This window comes from Bubalus kerabau, chromosome 9, assembly GCF_029407905.1.
Source record: "Bubalus kerabau isolate K-KA32 ecotype Philippines breed swamp buffalo chromosome 9, PCC_UOA_SB_1v2, whole genome shotgun sequence".
NCBI lineage: Eukaryota > Metazoa > Chordata > Mammalia > Artiodactyla > Bovidae > Bubalus > Bubalus kerabau.
The window spans coordinates 103,291,881-103,310,198 of NC_073632.1; the positions used below are offsets into that span (position 1 = coordinate 103,291,881).

Genomic DNA, 18,318 nt, shown 5'->3' on the forward strand with positions numbered 1-18,318 from the left:
GAGGAAGGACTTGAGAGTGAAGAGTGATTGATGCTCGGGGCAGAAATCCAGCCAGGACACAGCAGAGCAGTCAAGAGCCCCCAGCCCCTGGGTGGTCAATGAGCATGTTCACTGTACTGGAGAGAACCGAAGCAGAACTGCAACCTTTCCTGCTTTTTACAGTTTTACAAATTCTAGCCAGTAACTAAATATGGTGAATTTATCTGTGATACTATTTAGATAATGAAGAAAACACACACTTTAAATCGGAATAATTTATTATTCTAACAAAAAGTACAAAGTATGGAAAATTAGTGTATTTGATTCATTTCAGAGAGTAGAGAAAGTTTCACACTAGCAGATTTCAGCTTTTAGCACCTTTGAGAAGAAACATTCAGAGGAGTTAAGACAAGAGGCAGGACAGGCTCCTGCCTACCTGCGGTGACGACGCCTCTGACTTGGTGTGCAGGTCACAGAGAGCAGTGTGGTTATTTGGTTTTTTTCTCTACATGTTGAGAGTGCCACAGAAACACACTTCGGATGAGAAAGGAGATCGCTGAATAGCTGGCTGGTGGTTAGAAGATGGAGAGAAGGGATGCGGTGGAAGAGAGAGGGCGGGGTGGGGTGGGCTGTCAGATGGACAGTCCAAAGGCGCTGACGATGCAGTACATGGTCTTGTTCTCCCATCGCACAGTGCAGCTCCCTGCAGGGGGAAGGAGGCGTGTCGCCCTGAAAACCGGAAGAGCCGGGCCTTCCGAGTTCTCAGGATCAGGCCAAACGCTCAGTACTCAACTCTCTGTAGCCAACAAAGAAGGTCGGCCCGTCTCTCTTCTATAAAACGTTTTAAAAGGTGACTAATAAATAATGCATTCAAAGACATGAAACAACCAGCACACATTTCCTAAAACACGGCTCTGAATAGTCTAGATCTCAGCAGGGTCCCTCAGGGACGTGCCGGGGACAAGCCTTCCCGGGGAAGGAAAACCTACCGTCGGTGGAGCTGTCCCAGAAGCAGGAGCTTGCCGTGTGCAGGCCTGCTCCATTCTTCTGCATGATCACACAGGTCACTAAAGAAAAACAAACTTTCATTAGAGGAATCTACTTGACAACACATTCCTCTCTGTCCTCATACGTGTATTAGATCACATGGCTGACGTTCAAAATGAAAATGATTGTAGGGGTAGAGTGCCTGGTCCTAGGAAGCTGACACCTCACCATGCGCTTACTCTAAAAGCAGCGGATCTGAAATGCTGTGACGTCCTGGGACGTGGTCCGCAGTTGTTCCCACAGCCACGCGGCCCAGGGTGTGCACAGGCCGGTGACATGCTCCTCCGGGAACCGCCCCTGCTGTCTCCTCTCACAGACTCCCTCTCAGCGGTACTTAAAGAACCACCACCACCATCCACCAGAAGCAAAGGTGCCTTACCGATGTACTTAAATGGTTTCCCCAGCTTGGTGAGTTGGCTTAAGGTCTGTTCCACTACGTTTGTGGTCCACTGATTGACTTTGCTGTGCTGATAGGCGTTGCCACCGATGGCACTTTCTATGGCCTGGAAGACAGAGCACAGCCGGTCACTGTTGGCACAGCACCCCTTCGGGCCACTCCTGAGGCCAGCACAGTGAGCGCTGCGCCCTACGAACTGCCGAGTTACACTTTGCATAAAGTGAGAGCAAGCTTGTTGGGAACCCTGAGGACTCCTTTGCAGACATACCTTTTAGCAGTATTATATTCCATTTGAATGCTTTATCTTTCACTTTGATTATCATTTTTAAATTTTTGGCTGCACTGGGTCTTAGTTGCAGCACTTGGGATCTTTGTTGCAGTGTGTGGGTCTAGTTACTCCATGGCACACAGGATCTTAGTTCCCCAACCAGGGATCGAACCCGTGTCCCTGGCATTGGAAGGCATATTCTTAATCACTGGGCTATCAAGAGGTCCCTTTTGAATATTTTAACATTTTTATTTATTTATCTTTGGCTGTCCTGGGTCTTCGCTGCTGCATGGGCTTTTTCTCTAGCTGGGATGAGAGGGGGTACTCTCTAGTTTCGGTGCTTGGACTTTCATTGCTTCTCTTCTTGTGGCATGTGGGCTCGGTTGTTGTGGCTCCCGGGCACTAGAGCAAAGGCTCAACAGCTGTGGCACCTGGGCACGGCTGCTCCTTGGCATATGAGATCGTCCCAGATCAGGGATGGAACCCATCTCCTGAACTTGCAGGCCGACTCTTTATCACTGAGCCATCAGGAAAGCCCTCTTTATTCTTTTTTTAAAATACGTAATTATATGGCATCTGTCAAATTTTTTAAACATTTTGACTGAATTTAATGTTTACTGTTGTGATTAATTATCTAGAGATAAGCAATGCATTTTCTTCCCACTGAGGCTAGAAAATACTTCCCTTTGCCCATTGCTTTCTTAAAAGTACAGTAGATAGAGGAATCTTCGTGGGCTGTATAATCAACAATGTACAAACCTATCCAGATGATCATGTATTTACAAATGCTTCCTTTATTCAGCATTTTCTGGTAATGTCATCACAGAAGTATGTTTTTCAGAAAACTAAAGAACTGCTCTATTTCAAAACCTTATTTAAGTTTGTGACGCATTTTTTATTATGAAATTCCTTGTCTTCTCTTCTCTGCTGTATTCTGGGACGGTTCACGCTATGTGCTTCAGGGGTTATTCAGGAATACACATGATCCCTGGCCTCACCTCTTGGTGAAGTTGGTAGTGAGGATATTCCTATTCCATGATTTTCTGGGCCTTTTATGCTGATGCCTGTCCTGGTTTCAGGGGACAAAGGTATTAATAGGTCTGGGCTCAGCTTTGTCAAATGGGGCTTCCCAGATGGCTCGGTGGTAAAGAATCCACTTGCCAATGCAGGAGGTACAGGAGACTTAGGTTCAACCTCTGGGTCAGAAAGATCCCCTGGAGGAGGAAATAGCGACCTACTCCAGTATTCTTGCTGGGATAATCCCATGGACAGAGGAACCTGGCAGGCTAGTCCGTGGGGTCACAATGAGTTGGACACGGCTGAGCAAGCAGCTCTGTCAAAGTGGGGGCTGTGCTCAAGCTAAACCACTAACTCTGGCCGTTCTCTCCACACTCACTTTGGAATTCACTGCTTTTCAGGGAGGGAGGAAAACCTTCCTCTAATTTTGGACCCATCCAAGTTTACTACTATGCAGTACTTAATAATAGCTTGAGTACAGAATTAACCTACTGCCCTGGGGCAGAAAAAGCTGCTCAAGTGAGAGATGGGGTGATAAAGTGAAAGGAACACCGACTGCAATGTTACTTGCGCTTCCAGGGAGACTGGGAAGCTCTGGCTGCAGTAGTATCAAACTTGCTGCCTGGCAACCAAGTCAAAGCCTGTGCAGAAAACAGGTGAGACCCAAGGAGACTTCCTAACAAACCAACTCCACTTCTCACAGTTCTAGTGAAATTCACCCATCTTTCTGCTCCCCACTGTGTTCCTAAGAAACACTGTATTTTGAAAAACAGTGAAAAGCAGAGTGTTATAGATCCTGCAAAGCAACTAGAAAATGATGCCTCATGTGCAATACTAGATATGGCAGAACAAGATCACTTCACTTTTTTTTTTAATCACTTTGCTTTTTGATGTTCACAAAAATAGGTTGTAGTTCTTTAATCACTCTGGCATTTGTCAATAATTTGCATTAACAACAGTTTGCATTAAAGTCAACTCCAAATCATATAGAAAACTTCAAATGGTATTGTTCAACTGAGATCATCTAATGACAGTCTTTGAGCCACTGGCTTCACTATGCGCTCGACATACAGGGGTCTGGGGAAACAACCGAACAGGAAAACCGTTTCTGGCCTCGTTCCTGCCCCAGGCGCTCTCCCCAGCGCCCCGCACTAGTCCAGACACCCCCACCTCCCTACAAGTCCCTCAGACACACCAGGACGTTCCTTACCACAGGGCCCTTGCACTTGTTCAGTCTGGAATATCTGTTCCCCTCTTTTCGCTAAGTTAACCCTACTCGTGGGGCTTCCCCGGTAGCTCAGCTGGTAAAGAATCCGCCTGCAATGCAGGAGACCCTGGTTTGATTCCTGGGTCGGGAAGATCCCCTGGAGAACGGATAGGCTACCTCCTCCAGTATTCTTGGGCTTCCCTGGTAGCTCAGTCGGTAAAGAATCTGCCTGCAATTTGAAAGATCTGGGTTTGATCCCTGGATTAGGAAGATCCCCTGAAGGAGGGCATGGCAATCCACTCCAGTATTCTTGCCTGGAGAATCCCCATGGACAGAAAAGCCTGGTGGGCTACAGTCCGTGGGGTCACAAAGGGTCAGACACAACTGAGCAACTAAGCACAACACAGCACAGGAACCCTACTCGTCTATTTTCTCCAGACCCCAGCCCTGAGCTCACTAGATGGGTAATCCCTCACAGTACCACACGAGGAATGCAGTGTGATTATCCGATAAATGTCTGCCCTCCCCACCCCAATTTTGTAAACTCTCTAGGCGTCAGTCCCCTGCATGCACCTTTGACATGTATTTTTGAATGAATGAGCAAATAGCCTTTTTGACTCCCATTCTTATCATCTAAAGGGGGTACCATGGTCAATAAAGTGGATGGTTTAGGAATGTAAAAAAAATAAGCCCCAAGTGCAGCACCAGGTCTTGAGTGACTAGAAGTTGTTCAGTTTTTTAATATTCACTCTTCATTAAACATTAGAAATGTTTATTTGTATATCATGAGTCTTTTATGCTAAAAGGTTATAGAACCAAGCCTTAGTGACAATAATAACGCCAATATATAAAATTTCCTGTCTCATTCAAAATATATAATTTACATAATATGGAAGTAATTCTTATCTAGATATTCACTGAAGTAACAACTGTTATTTGAAATGCCAAAACACACAGGCTCAGCTGAAACAATTCCAAGATAGTACTTAAAACACAGTATTTTCACTCATATAAGCCATTAATCAAACATTCAAAAAGGAAGCACTTCTCCTCTTACCTCTTTTACAATGTTGCTCACTTCATCAACAACAAAAGCAGTCTGTAAGGGAAAAAAATGTTAAGCCCGATTGATTTAAAAGATCCTTTCCCACTGCACTGATTAATGCAAATTTAGGTAATAATTTAGAAATGAAGACCTTAAAAATAATCTAACCAGGCTGTTCATTTTACTGAGGAAAACATTAAGTAGCTCTGAGGACCACAGAGCTAGTGAGAGGCAGGAGACTTAGAGTACATGTATAGTTTTAAGGTTTTTTGGTTTTTTTAAATCATGCCATGACCCATAAGACTAAGTTCACTTTAGATCTCAACCTGTCCGTCCATTTCAGCTGGCTTCGAGGTTCATTAACAAATACGGAAGTTCAATGAGTTACTTGACTTTTGTATGAATTAACTCTTTTCCTAATGTAAACTAATCAGGAGGATTGAAACTTAAGACATTTAGGATTTTGAAACCACTCTTAGTGGTAAAATTTACAATGACTTTCCTATTTCCGGCTAATATTTTCTTTCTCAACTCTGTCCGGCTTCAGGACTATAGTCCGCTGAAGGCACGGTGGTTCTCAGCCAGCATGTCAAGATGAGCTGGGAGGCGGGCTACCAGCAGCTGCCTAGTGCCAGGAGCTTTAGTGGTTTTCTTTCTTTTTACATGCGGTGCATCTGAATGGGTACAAGGTTCCCAGAGTCCAGGAACCTCATTTCCTGAGCTCTATAAGCGCTTTCCAGGGGCAGCCCCAGCCCTCAGCCCCAGTGCATCCTGGTGGGACAAAGGCAGACTGTTGGGCAGGGAGTGTTCTTCCCGCTGGGCTGCTGACCACTGAAGCCCAGTTGCAGCGATGCCCCTTCCTCCCCAGGAGAGTCAGGAGCTGACTGCCTGAAGCCCCTCACCCACTGTACTCAGAAGTCATGCTTGGAGACAAAACCAGCTCACCAAGTTAATGAAAATCTGTAGTATCTTAAATTACTTCTCCAAGGTTAAAAGATCCTTCCAAGAGGCCTCAGTGGTTCTAACCCATACAGAAAGTTCCTGTGTAAGTTTCCATGTGGTTAAAATAAGAGAAAGGGTGAGGGGCATTTCAGTGGACTTTTAGTGGAAAGTACAGCAGTTGTACAGAATCCACTGGGCAGTTTCAGCTTCTGCAGGAAAGATGAACGGAGAAGAGTTCCAAAGATGCAGATGTCTACATGAAGTTAGCAGACGTGGGGGTCAGTAGGCCTGTTACTGACCTACTGGCTGTGTAGGTCAGGAAACACGGAAGGCAGGCCTACTAGAGCGAAGACAGTCATGGTCTCAGCCTCCAGGGCTTTATCTTATGTAAAACACACACCATTCTGTTCAGCCCCTTCATTTCTCAGATATGCAGTTGAGATCTGGAATAAGGAAGTCCCTGAGCCACCTCCTTGGTGAGAGCCAGAATGAGAAGGCAGAGTATTAAAAACTCCGGTTTGAAGGACTTCCTCTATATTTACTTTTTCAAAGTTACTCAATAATTCCTGTAATACAAGCCATTCTCCAATGGCTGCACAGTTGACAGGGAAAAGCTTTTCCTTGGCTACCCGCTCCTGAACTGTGGCTTCTCCCTAACCATTCCCTAGGTTGCTACCACCCTTCGGACACTGATGGGACACTACCATGGAAGGAAGGAAGGCTGCATAATACACAGGGCTCCATTCATGTGTACTTCAACCAGAACTCTTTAGCGAGAAGACAAGGGGCAACCATTCTGTGAGAGCAGCAGCCATCAGCTATCATTCCCTGAATGCTCCTCAGCTGGAAGGAAAGCCAGGACACAGCACACGTTGTTACAATGAATACCTTCTGCCTGGCAAATAACTGTATGCTTTACCCGACTTGCTTTACCCGACTTCTTTAATGGGGCAATGACCTCCCGCCCCACCACCCCACCAACATCGGAGCTATCGGACTGTCTTCTCAAATGAAATGTGAGTGACGGTGGCCACGGTGGGCCTGCGCACAGCGTGGAGAGTAGGAGAGGAACCCAAGACAAAAAGGCAGGGTCTCCTCGCGGGCGCGTCTGCCTGCTGCCCGCGGCCAGAGCAGCAAGTCCATGACTCGGGGCCCCTTGGGGAGCTGTAACTGGGGGTGCGGGTCAGGTGTGCATGTCACTCTGGAGACTCGCAAACATCAGCCGGCAGACACACACGCGGCCTTCAGCCTCCCCCATCCGCCTGGTCAGGGGTCTGCGCTCGGAGTAAAGGGCGCGAGTGACGGCCGGGGTCGGGGGATGCAGGGGACCGCGAGACGCAGGGGGTCCGGGGACGCAGGGGGCCAGGGACGCGGAGGGCAGGGGGCGCAGGGGGTCGGGGGCGTGGAGGGCCGGGGCGCGGGGGGCCGGGGGCGCAGGGGGTCGGGGGCGCGGCAGAGGCGATCCCCGGGGGATGTTGCACCGCCGGAGGAAGGCGTCCGGGCCTGAGGAGCCAGCTCCCGGAGGAACCACGGGAGCCGCGCCCCCTCCGCGCCCCCGGCCCCCAGGGCAGGGCGAAGACGCCCGGAGTCCGCGAAGCGCTCGGCGGGGCGCCGGGAACGGCCACCGCCCAGGCCCAGAGGCAGCCCGGGTGCCCGCACACGGCCCTGGCTGCTGCCGCCCGCCCGCCCGCACCCCGCATCCACGGCCGCCACCCGTCCTGTAGCCCACCGGGCGTTACCTCCTCGGCGGCCTGGTAGTCTTCCATCTTGCCGCCCGCGCGTCGCCGCCGCCTCCCCAAGTGGAGCGCACTGCGCAGGCGCGCTCAGACCCCGCCCCCGCGCTCAGACCGCGCCCCCTCGCTTGCACCCCGCCTCCTCTAGGGCACCGCCCTTTCCCTCGGGCCCGTGCGTCCCGGGGCACCCGCAGTGCCCGCGGGATGGGGCCCGCCCCTCCTCCCGCCGTCAGGGAGCCGCGCATCTCCTCGGGGACACCTTCCCTCCACCAGGGTGTCCCGGCACCTCCCTGGACAGTTCAGTTCAATCGCTCAGTCGTTTCCGACTCTCTGCGACCCCATGGACTGCAGCACGCCAGGCCTCCCTGTCCATCACCAACTCAGTGGAGTTTACTCAAACTCATGCCCATTGAGTCGGTGATGCCATCCAACCATCTCATCCTCTGTGGTCCCCTTCTCCCGCCTTCAGTCTTTCCCAGCATCAGGATCTTTTCCAGTGAGTCAGTTCTTCGCATCAGGTGGCCAAAAGATTGGAGGTTCAGCTTCAGCATCCGCCCTTCCAATGAATATTCAGAACTGATTTCCTTGGGGACTGACTGGTTGAATCGGCTTGCTGTCCAAGGGACTCTCAAGAGTCTCCTCCAACAGCCTTAGCTAAAACAAAACAAACTGGAAAAAGTCAGGCCGGGAGAGAAAGGGCTGTCCTGGCCCCTCCCTGAAGTTTGTACCCTGTTGGATTCGTTGGAACAAGTAAGCCGGTTTGGACACCTAGTAACAAATAGTAAAGTGATTTCGGAACGTGATGGGCTGTCAGAGATATTGTTTGCAGCCCCCTTGGGGGTTCCAGAATTAGGAAACTATAGATCTGAACGAAGCTTACCTTTGGGGAAGTAGGTTTTCCATATAATTTTTTTTCCCCCTTCAAGTACCATTAAAACATTGGGGTAGAAAATGTAAAATGCTGCACACTTCCTGGCAGCCTTAACCAGAATGATGTAGGTATACCTTTAACTTGTAGACAAGGGTCTTTATAAAAATTAGTGGTTGCCCTGGGCAATTCTCAGCGGCTCTCCAAGAAGGGCTGGGATAGGTGTATCAGCTTGCACGTGATCTGAGGTTAAAACCTTTGTCTTTGGGGGCAACGTTTTCTGTTGTTTTTACCACACCCTCTCCAAAGCCCAGTAGCTAAAAACCATTTCCCATCCTCCTAGGAAGGATTTGACCAGGGGACCCTGAGACTTTGCAGAATTAAGCTGCAGCACCCACATTCAGTTCATCTGCAACCCTTGTTTCTTACGCTATAGAAGCTAAGTTCCATGCTGGCAGAAATCCAATTGATTCACTAATGGATCCCCTGCCCTTTTGATTGTACATGGCCTGTGGTAAGCACACAATTAAAATGTGTTCAAAGAATCATTTTCCCACACATTATTTCTGCCTCCTACCCAGTTGCAGAGAACTGGGAGTGGAGGAAAATGCAATCACCTTCCTGGTTTGTGGGAAAGGGGAGAGGGGAGGGTGAAAGACACAAGGCTGCCTTGCCCTGGACACTTGACCTGACCAAGAGGACCTGCTGGGTGGCGACAGGCTGCTCTCTCACACCTGGTTTCTGCTTCTCTGATTCTGGCTTCCACTCACTTTTCCCAGTGTTTCAGCCTCAAGCCTCAGTCTACATGGGATGCTAAGCCTGCCATTTCTGTTTTGTCTTCCCCACATCTAGCTTCTCCTGAGATCCCAAGATCTCTTTTTAGGTGTCCTTCTTGGTCACTTGACCCCACCTGCCCAGTTCCAGCTCCTCAGCGGCACTACCCTCTTCAGCCAGGCAGGGGCCTTTTCCCTCTTCTGATTTTCTTCTGCTTCCATAGGGAGGCCTCGGAGGCCCACTAGCTGAGTGTTTTAGAATTACGTGCAAAGCAGGAGCGGACAGGTTCTGAGTGAGCTTTGAGACCTCTTTTCTAAATTGCTCCACAGCCTTTTAAGAATTTCCTGATTCAAGTGAGCGTCATGAATGGCTGCTAGGATACGGCATTGATAATGCTTTGGAATCACACAGACAGTATAATGTGTGTTCTCAGTTGTGTCCGACTCTCTGCAGCCTCATGGACTGTAGCCCGCTGGGCTCCTCTGTCCATGGGATTCTCCAGGCAAGAATACTGGAGTGGGTGGCCATTTCCTACCCCATCTTAAGTTATATTGTCACTGAAAGTCACCAGCATGTGCATAAATCAACAGAAAACATGTGAATGTGAACTTTTAAAAAAATTGACTTGACTTCAGCTTATCTGCATTGGTTCTACTCTCCAGTTTTAACTGTCAAAGAATATTCATTCAGTGATCTTAATACACTGATAGTTATATTATCTTAATACACTCATAGTTATATTGAGTCTGCCCCAGAAATGGACAAATTGGTCTGTTTATCTTCAGGACTGTGTGTTCACTTAGCACACATGCAGTGAGCACTCACTTTGTGGCAGTCTGTGAACTGCAGTGGAAGCTGCAGAGTCGACTAGGATATGGTCTCTATGGAAAAATTTGAAAATCTAATTTCTGTCAGCGTGAGGACTTGAATTCTCTGGGCTCAGTGATGCTGTAGCGCTTGCAACAATGAGTGCAAGTGCTGTGTTCTGCCCAATTGATGTACACTTTGTTAGGGCTAAGGAATTTACAATCACTGTGGCAGCTGGCAGGTGACTAGCACTTCCGCTCTGCCAAGAATGAATGTCCATCAGAAGTCCTGGAGTATAAACACACTGACTCAGAACTGCTCACAGATCTCCCGTGTTCAGCCGTATTTTAGAATAATGTTTAGTTTTTGTGCAGTCAGCGGATTGGATCTTGGGTTTGTTTTTCAATTTGGGGCTTAGCCATGGGTTGGCAGGTGTTGTGTGCTTGCTTTCTTTCTAGAGGAATCTGTTAAATACACTCTTTGGAAATAAGGATTGGTATTGTCAATGCCTTATTTAGCAAGTGTGGGCCTAATAATCCTAGCCATGTCACCTCAACAAATGATATCCATAGCCACAGTTGTGTCTCCTGGTGTTGTCTGGGCTCTGCAGCCCTTTGGCATCCAAATCGTATCCTGCGTATGTTCGAGGTTTTCCTTCCTTTCCCTGAGGTTAGGGGTGTGTTACTGAGATGTGCAGTGGAGTCATGCCAAGTCACTAATAATGATGATACGTATGATGATGAAGACGGCGGTTGCAAAACGCTCTAGCCTGAAGACTGCAATGTTATGATGGAGAAGAAAATAAACTTGTGTCTAACACACATCTAAGGTAAGAATCCTGTGCTGAGAAATCGCGTGCTCACGAGAAGAGCTAAGAAACGCCTATATTTAGGTCTGCTGTCATCTGGGAAACAGGCACAGTGGGACTGAAATAGCTCTGTAACCAATGGCTAGTGGCTGTTGCTCTGAACCCCTTGGGTCTCACTTCCTCCCAGTCCTGGCCCCCACCCCTCATCCCCAAGACCCAACAACTAAAGGATAACTCAGGGCACAGTGTGTGCTTCTTCTGACTGGCTGATTTTCTTTCTTTTTTTTTAGTGAAGTATTTATTTGTTTATTTGCTACACCATGCAGCATGTGGGATCTTAGTTCCCCACCCAGGGATCAAACCTATGCCCCCTGCATTGGAAACACAAAGTTTTAACCACAGGACCACCAGGGAAGTCCTTGACTGCCTGATCTTCATGCTGTGATGGTTATTAAATAGTGTATCCGTTCTGTGTATGTAAAGTCATGCACACACTGCACCAGTCAGCATAGGCTAGGTTAGCTGCAAAAACAAATGACCCTAGACTCTTGGTGGGTGATGACAACGGAGGTGTATTTGTTGCTCACATCCACGACCAGTGCAGCTTTGCTATGGCTCTGCCCCATGTCTTCGCCACGCTGGGACCAGGTGGATGGGGCAGCCTGACTCCAGAGTCACTGAGGGGGAGGGAAGTCCGGGGGACAGTGGTCCGAGTGCTGGTTAGGAAGGTGCTGCTCGTAAGGGTGCACGTTTTTGTCATTCAGAGCAGCTCCAGAGATGCTGCTCAAAAGTCTTTTCTCGATAGGGATGAATTCACTTTGGGAGAATTTATCCAGCTGTTCCTATGATTTGTGTCATATTCCATTTGTATGCTGTGTGTGTGCTCTGTTGCTTAGTCATGTCTGACTCTTTGCGAACCCATGAACTGTATCCCATCAGGCTCCTCTGTCTATGGGATTCTCCAGGCAAGAATACTGGAGTGGGTTGCCGTGCCCTCCTGCAGGGGATTTTCCCAACCCAGGAATCGAACCCACATCTCTTGCGTCTCCTGAATTGGCAGGCGGGTTCTTTACCATCAGTTCCACCTGGGAAGCCCCATATGTACGCTATGCTTCCATACCATTTACCCCCAAAAGTCCAGGCCAGTCTTGCTATAAGTTGACTCTTGAGTTAACAGCTGCTCTTTGAGCTGTGATGACAGGAGTCATTTACACTTGAGGTCAATGAGAAACCTCTCACAAAGGTGGGAACGTTTGACTAATTGAAGCCTCCAGTTTCCTCGGGGGTTTCCTTGCTTGAGTGAAACACCGAAGTAGCATAGTGTGGTCTTTCCTCCAGCTAAAAACGTCAACTGTTGGCCTTCAAGAGCACCTGGGTGTGGCTCCAGGTGGCTTTGTCCCCGGGGTCCTTGGTGACACAGAGCTGGTAGCCACAGAGGCTCTCAGCGCCCGCCCAGCCCACCGGAAGGAAAGAGAAGCACGTCAGTGGTTCTAACTCAGAGAAAGCTTGACTTCCTTCCCCAGAGCGAGCTCCCCTGGTCTCCTCTCTTGAAGCTGAGGCAAAGGTAGGCTGAGCATCCGAGTCCAGCCCTTCTGGTGGGTTGTTTTAAGGGTGGGGTGGGTAGAGGTTACAGTTAATATAACTTCTCTTACACTGATGACTTTGAAAAGGTGGGAGAGAACAGCAATGAGAAATTAGACAAAGGATGACTTGTCATTTTATTGAATAGCATACATTGTAACTGTAGGCTAAGAATGATTTAAATGGAATGGAGGAATACTTTAGAGTTAGTTAAGAAACCAATCCACACCGAAAAACACTCTCCCAAAGCTGTACGGTGTGAATTTTTTCAAAGGTGGTGATGAGCGTCGTTTGGTTTCCTTTTTGGTCTATACATTCTTATACATACAGTTTATTACTATTTTGCTCTGAATTTACTTCACAGATTCCGATTTTTTTCATCCCCCATAATCTCTAGTCTGGAGGTGGACCATAAATATAATTTTAAAAATTAAGTTAGCTGGAGTCTAATTTAAATGTCTTGCAATTCAGCTTCTTTAGCCCCGGAATAGAACTTCTTGACAAAAGGAGAGATTATGAGAAGAAAATACATGTTAGCGATTAAGTATCTTACTGTGCTAAATCGCTTCAGTTGTGTTGGACTCTTGGGACCCCATGGACTGTAGCCCGCCAGGCTCCTTTGTCCATGGGACTCTCCAGGCAAAAAGAACTAGAGTGGGTTGCCATGCCCTCCTCCAGGGGATCTTCCTAATCCAGGGATTGAACCCATGTCTCCTGCATCGGCAGGCAGCTTCTTTACCACTAGTGTTACCTGGGAAGCCCAAATATCTACTAAGAAGTTAGAATTGGTATGAAAAAGATTATTTAGCCAAGACAGTAGAAGATTCTAAATTCTTAACTTTTCTGTCTAAACAAAGCATAAGGCTTTGGCGTTAAACAGACCCAGATTAGAGTGTGAGTTTAGGTAAATTACTGAATTGTTGCAAGCCTCACTCTGCTCATCAGTAAAATGGGTGTCTTGATGGCATAAGGCTGTAATGAGGACTGAGACTGTTCGTGCAAGAAACGTGTCAAGCCTTCTGGTCCAGAGTAAGTGGTAAATAAATAGTAGGGGTTGGTACAACAAAAATTATAGCAACGATTATGAGTAGTACCTCATGTAAAGAACAAGATAATAATATCAGGTCTCATTTCTTTATCCATCCACAAGAAAAGATCAAGTTTAAGTCTGAAATATCATGGGTTTCTATTGTAGGGTTTAGCTTTGATTCTGAAAAAGCACTTGGGTTTTGTTTTTTTTTTTTTGGTGGCAAGATATCTATGTGAATGAGAAAGCCTAGACTCCACTGTGAGTGGTGGGGGCCTTTCCAGAAGAGACTTCCAGCCCTCTCCTGTCTCAGTTTAGACGTCAAGTTTTCTAGACTTAAGCCCACATATGCACGATGTCATATATTAAGGACAGAGTTTTGAGGGACCTGAAGCTTACATGATGCCTGGAGCCTTCTTTAAGGAAACAAATATTAATACAAGGTCAAGTCCGGGGCCTGGCAGTTGAGGCCTCAAGTCCGAGGTCACTGGCTTCTGAGAAAATCCACTTCTGGCTCAGAGACCAGAGACACAAAGAGTTTCTAAAGGCTCATCTCCATTCCCATGCCATTCCTGAGGGGACACCAGGTGAATCTTCTCGCCTTTGCAAGTGAGCACCGCCCTGCCTTCATCCGCTTAATGTGGATGAGCCAGTGGTCCCTGCGGCTGTCACGGACGTCTGTGAGGACACGCCACGAGCTGAAAAGAGAGATGACACTCTCAGGTGAATCGGCGGGGTCTGTGGAGCTGCTCAACTTCGCCCCTGCATTCTATGTAGAAAATACTGTGGCCATATTCAAAAAAAAAAAAAAAAGCAAACTGCAGCTTCTCAAGGAAACAGCTGTGGTAAAACACAGCAGCGGGGGGTGCTGGCTCTGGAGCAGGGCTGAGAGCAGGGGCTTGGCTGAGGCTTCAGCGCTGGGCTCGACCTCTAGCTTGAATTGAAAGTCTGGCCGGAGATGACAGTGTTCACACGAAGGCGCCTCGCCTGAGCCTGATCGCAGCCTCTCCTCTCCGTCAAGGGCGGGGGTCGGGGTGTGGGGGTGGGTGATCCGATGACCAGCTGAGACAACCAGTAGATGGAAGAGCCTGCAGATAAAGAGCGCTTCCTTTCCCGTCCCCCTTTCTTCTACCCGCCCCCGGGTTTCACATTTCTTGTACTTTTCTTCCCCTGGTCAGCTCTGAAAAGCCGAAGTCAATCTTGGCTGTTAGGCCGAGGGGAAAAAAAAAGCAAGTGTAGTTTCAGAATTCACACAATCAGATGTTCCATTTCTCTGGCAAAGGGGGGCTCCCACACGTTCCCCTCCGGAATGTCTTTCCCACACACTGCCCCCCCCCACCTGCCATTTCTCCTCTCTCCACGTGGAGTGAATCACGCCTTCCTCTGAGTGTTCTCTCCTGTAGATCCTTGTGTGTTTCCACTCACCCTGTCACGTTGTCGCTTATTTGTTCACCTGTCCACTTCCTGGCTGGAATGCAAGCTTTTCTATTGCAGAGAGGGGCTCGTGCTAATTTGGTGTCCTCACTCCATGGCACCTGAGGGGCTCACAGAGGCCCAATGAAATCATTGCTGTGGGTCAATACGCCGATCACCACCACCTAACTGCGTCTGCCTGGATGCAGAGTTCCACTGGGATGCGGCATGACTGGCTACAGAGGAGATGGAAACGTGTGGATTAAAGCCCCGAGCTGGGTTTAGGAGGGGCCCCCACCTCTGCTGCATGTGTCCCTATCGATCCCAGAAAAGAGGCTTGACTCCTGTTCTTGGGCCTTCCTGAAGGGGAGGACGGTGATCAGAGAGGACTGCTTCCAATTCCTACTTGCTTTATACCAGCTGTTGCTCTCGGACTGTACTGAGACGACTCCAGATTAGGGTTTGATCCTAGGTTGTCCGACACCTGAACTCATGCTGAGATGGGATGGTTGGCTGTGCAGTGCTTCCCCAAGTGGTTCTGGGGGACTTTTTCCTTCAGAGTGGTGAAACACTATAGGTTTTATTTATTTTTTAATTGTTAAGTAAAATTAGACTGGTTGGTATGGTGGGATGCTGTAGAACAAAGGCAGTCACCATTACAAAATCACAAAAATGCTATCGAGAAAAGAGACTGGGGGCTAGACAGCTCCATGTGGGTGAAGATAGAACCTGACGCCAGTGTTTGTGACCAAAACACAGTTTCAGAATTCACTGGGTGTGTGAGAGAGTGACTAAATATTATCGCAGAAAAACCAGGTCTAGGAGATTGTGAATTTCTGCACGAGATCATTAAAACAAAATACTTTTTCGTATGCTTCTCAGATGCTGAAATGACCTCAGATTTTCAGATGCTTTCCAGATTTCTGAAGCCTGGAGCTTTCTGAGATGCGTGTTGCTCGCTCACCTGACTCTGACCCCACTTCCGACTTGAGTTCGTGCTTCCTGCTTTGGCAAGCAAGCCCGCGCATCACAATAGTCACTGCGTTTCTCAACTCCAGCCCAACATTAAGGACCTATTTGCTGGGTGACGAGGGATCACTAAGACCCAGTGTCTCCACTAGAAGGACACTCGAATCAGAAAGAAGTCAGAGTCATGATAGAGAAATATACAGAGGAAAAGGGGGCATAATGAAGGAGCAGTTAATTGTGCTTGAAAATTATGAGAAAGTTCCTGAATTGGTGATGAATCGAGCTGGAAGATTAACAATGAATAATGATAATGATGATGATGGAACCATTAGGTGGTGTTTCAGGGGACTCTGAAGAGCTCTTCTCCTTTATGTCTCAGCACAGAAAGAATTCAGTGAGAGGCAAAGTGATAGACATGTGTGTGTGCCAAGTGCTTCATTTGTGTCTGGCTCTTTGTGACCCTGTGGACTGTAGCCCACCAGGCTCCTCTGTCCATGGGATTCTTCAGGCGAGACTACTGGAGTGGGTTGCCAAGCCCTTCTCCAGGGGATCTTCCCGACCTAGGGATCGAACTCATATCTCGTGTCTCTTGCATTGGCAAGCAGGTTCTTTACCACTAGCGCCACCTGGGAAGCCCAAAGTGATAGATAAGAAGTGATTTATTAGAACAGGATACTTACAAGGCTTACAAGCGAGTGGGCAAGGGGATACCATGTCCTGAGTATATAGTGGCTTACATTTTTACAATCAAAGGAAAAGTAGAGAGGGGGAGAAAACCTTTTTTGTCTTTCTTGAGTAGATGTTGTGTTTCCGTCATCAACTCCTCCTCCAGAATGAGCAGGAGGTTTTTCTTGTCCCTACATGGTCAAGCTGGGTCCACGAATGATTGTTTTTTTAATGTGTGTGGAGCGTGTGTCCTACTGAGCTCACTGGGCAGGATGTGGGTCTCATGCCACCGTTGTTTTATTGTTTGGGGGCATGTCTCATGCATCTGTTGCACGATTTTGTTGCTAAGCAAGCCTTCTTGGTTTTGTGGTTAAGTAAACCTGCTTTCTTGAGTAACCATTAGCTTACTAATGGTTTTAGTAAGGTGGGGGGGGGTCTCCCATAGTTTTTCTATTTACAGTCCCCTAGTGGGCTTAACTATTTAATCACCTACTTTGCCCCTTTACTCTGTCCCTATTGATACTCTTACTACTACCACAGTTAACATGTGTCAGTGGGTTGTTTATAATATGCTTGCCACTGTGATCTAAGTACTTTCTGTGTTGGGACTTCCCTGGTGGTCAAGTGGTTTCGGCTCTGTGCTTGAAATGCAGGGGACACGGGTTCAATCCCTGGTCGAGGAACTAAGATCCCGCATGCTGCACGGCACAGTCAAAAAAAAAAAGTGCTTTACATGCATAAATGCATTTAATGCTCGCAATGACTCTAAGAAGTGGATGCTATAATTCTATCCAGTTTGAAAGTGAAAGTGTTAGTCGCTCAGTCACGTCCAACTCTTTGCATCCCCACGGATTGTAACCTGCTAGGCTCCTCTGTCCATGGGATTCTCCAGGCAAGAATACTGGAGTGGGTTGCCATATCTTGCTCCAGGGGATCTTCCCAACCCAGGGATCAAACCCAGGTCTCCTGCATTGCAGGCAGACTCTTTTACTGTCTGAGCCACCTCCCTCTACTTTACAGCCAAGGAAATTAAATCCCAGGGGACTTGCTAACTTGCCTAGCATCTTCAAACCTCATTCCCCTCACTGCCTCTGAGTAAATTAGATCCTTGTAGGGACAGGGAAGAGCAGGAGAGAATGTATGGAAAGAGAAGAGTACACGGGGTATCCAGGGAACCATCTCGAATGTGTTTGCTGCGGGAGCGTTGGGGCGTTCTATGGGAACTGAGGATGCAGAAGTCGGAGGAGGCCAACTCAAGCAGGGTGAGAAAGACCTTGCACATAGTTTAGAATCTGTTTATAGGCGGTAGGGACCTGGGCTCCTGTCCTGGGAGAGGAAGGACGCATTCCTGCCTCAGTCGTGTTCAGTGGCCTGTCCCTCACTCCAGAGATGTCCTGTCCTTTCTCAGAGCATCTCCACTTCTCCACCCAGGCTCAGCCGGGAACATCCTCCTGTCCTCTCCTGTCACCAGCCTGCCTCTGACTCACCATAGTGCCCACTGTGCCCCTCAGGTTGGTGGGCACAGCCAGACTCGGGCCCACTTGTCCCTATTAGCACTTTGGGTTACAGACGCCACTCTCACCCCTCACTCCATCAAGGAACATGCCAACTGATTTGCATAGATTTCATGGAATTCTTTGACCATCTCCATTTCGACTCATTCAAGAAATCAAAAGCCTGCAAGAGAGAAGTATGTTTGTTTCATCCCTGTTTTGAATAATATGAAAAATAAGCCAGTGTGGCTTCTAGTTTCCGGCCAGCATAGGTGAC

The 18,318-nt window shown here is 48.1% G+C and overlaps 2 protein-coding genes across 2 annotated transcripts in view; one reads left to right on the forward strand and one right to left on the reverse strand.

The window, feature by feature from the left end:
* Window positions 1–239: 239 nt before the first annotated feature.
* DYNLT1 (dynein light chain Tctex-type 1) lies at window positions 240–7,756 on the reverse strand. Its single transcript, XM_055536122.1, has 5 exons — window positions 7,642–7,756; window positions 4,973–5,014; window positions 1,406–1,529; window positions 969–1,046; window positions 240–682 (listed from the first exon to the last, which is right to left on the reverse strand). The coding sequence occupies exons 1-5, from the start codon at window positions 7,666–7,668 to the stop codon at window positions 612–614; spliced, it is 342 nt and encodes a 113-aa protein (XP_055392097.1). The 5' UTR covers window positions 7,669–7,756; the 3' UTR covers window positions 240–611.
* Window positions 7,757–12,197: 4,441 nt separating this feature from the next.
* SYTL3 (synaptotagmin like 3) overlaps window positions 12,198–18,318 on the forward strand; it is a 96,427-nt gene continuing 90,306 nt past the window's right edge. The window contains exon 1 of the mRNA XM_055536113.1: window positions 12,198–12,456. The gene's annotated coding sequence lies outside the window, so the exon portion shown is untranslated. The remainder of the gene's footprint in view (window positions 12,457–18,318) is intronic.

Coding starts and splice junctions, on each gene's coding strand:
- DYNLT1 (XM_055536122.1), bottom strand. CDS start 7,668: ATGGAAGACTACCAGGCCGCCGAGGAG. Junction 1,530..4,972: donor TGAGCAACATTGTAAAAGAG/GTAAGAGGAGAA, acceptor TCTGTCTTCCAG/GCCATAGAAAGTGCCATCGG. Junction 683..968: donor CTGGGACAGCTCCACCGACG/GTAGGTTTTCCT, acceptor TTCCCCCTGCAG/GGAGCTGCACTGTGCGATGG.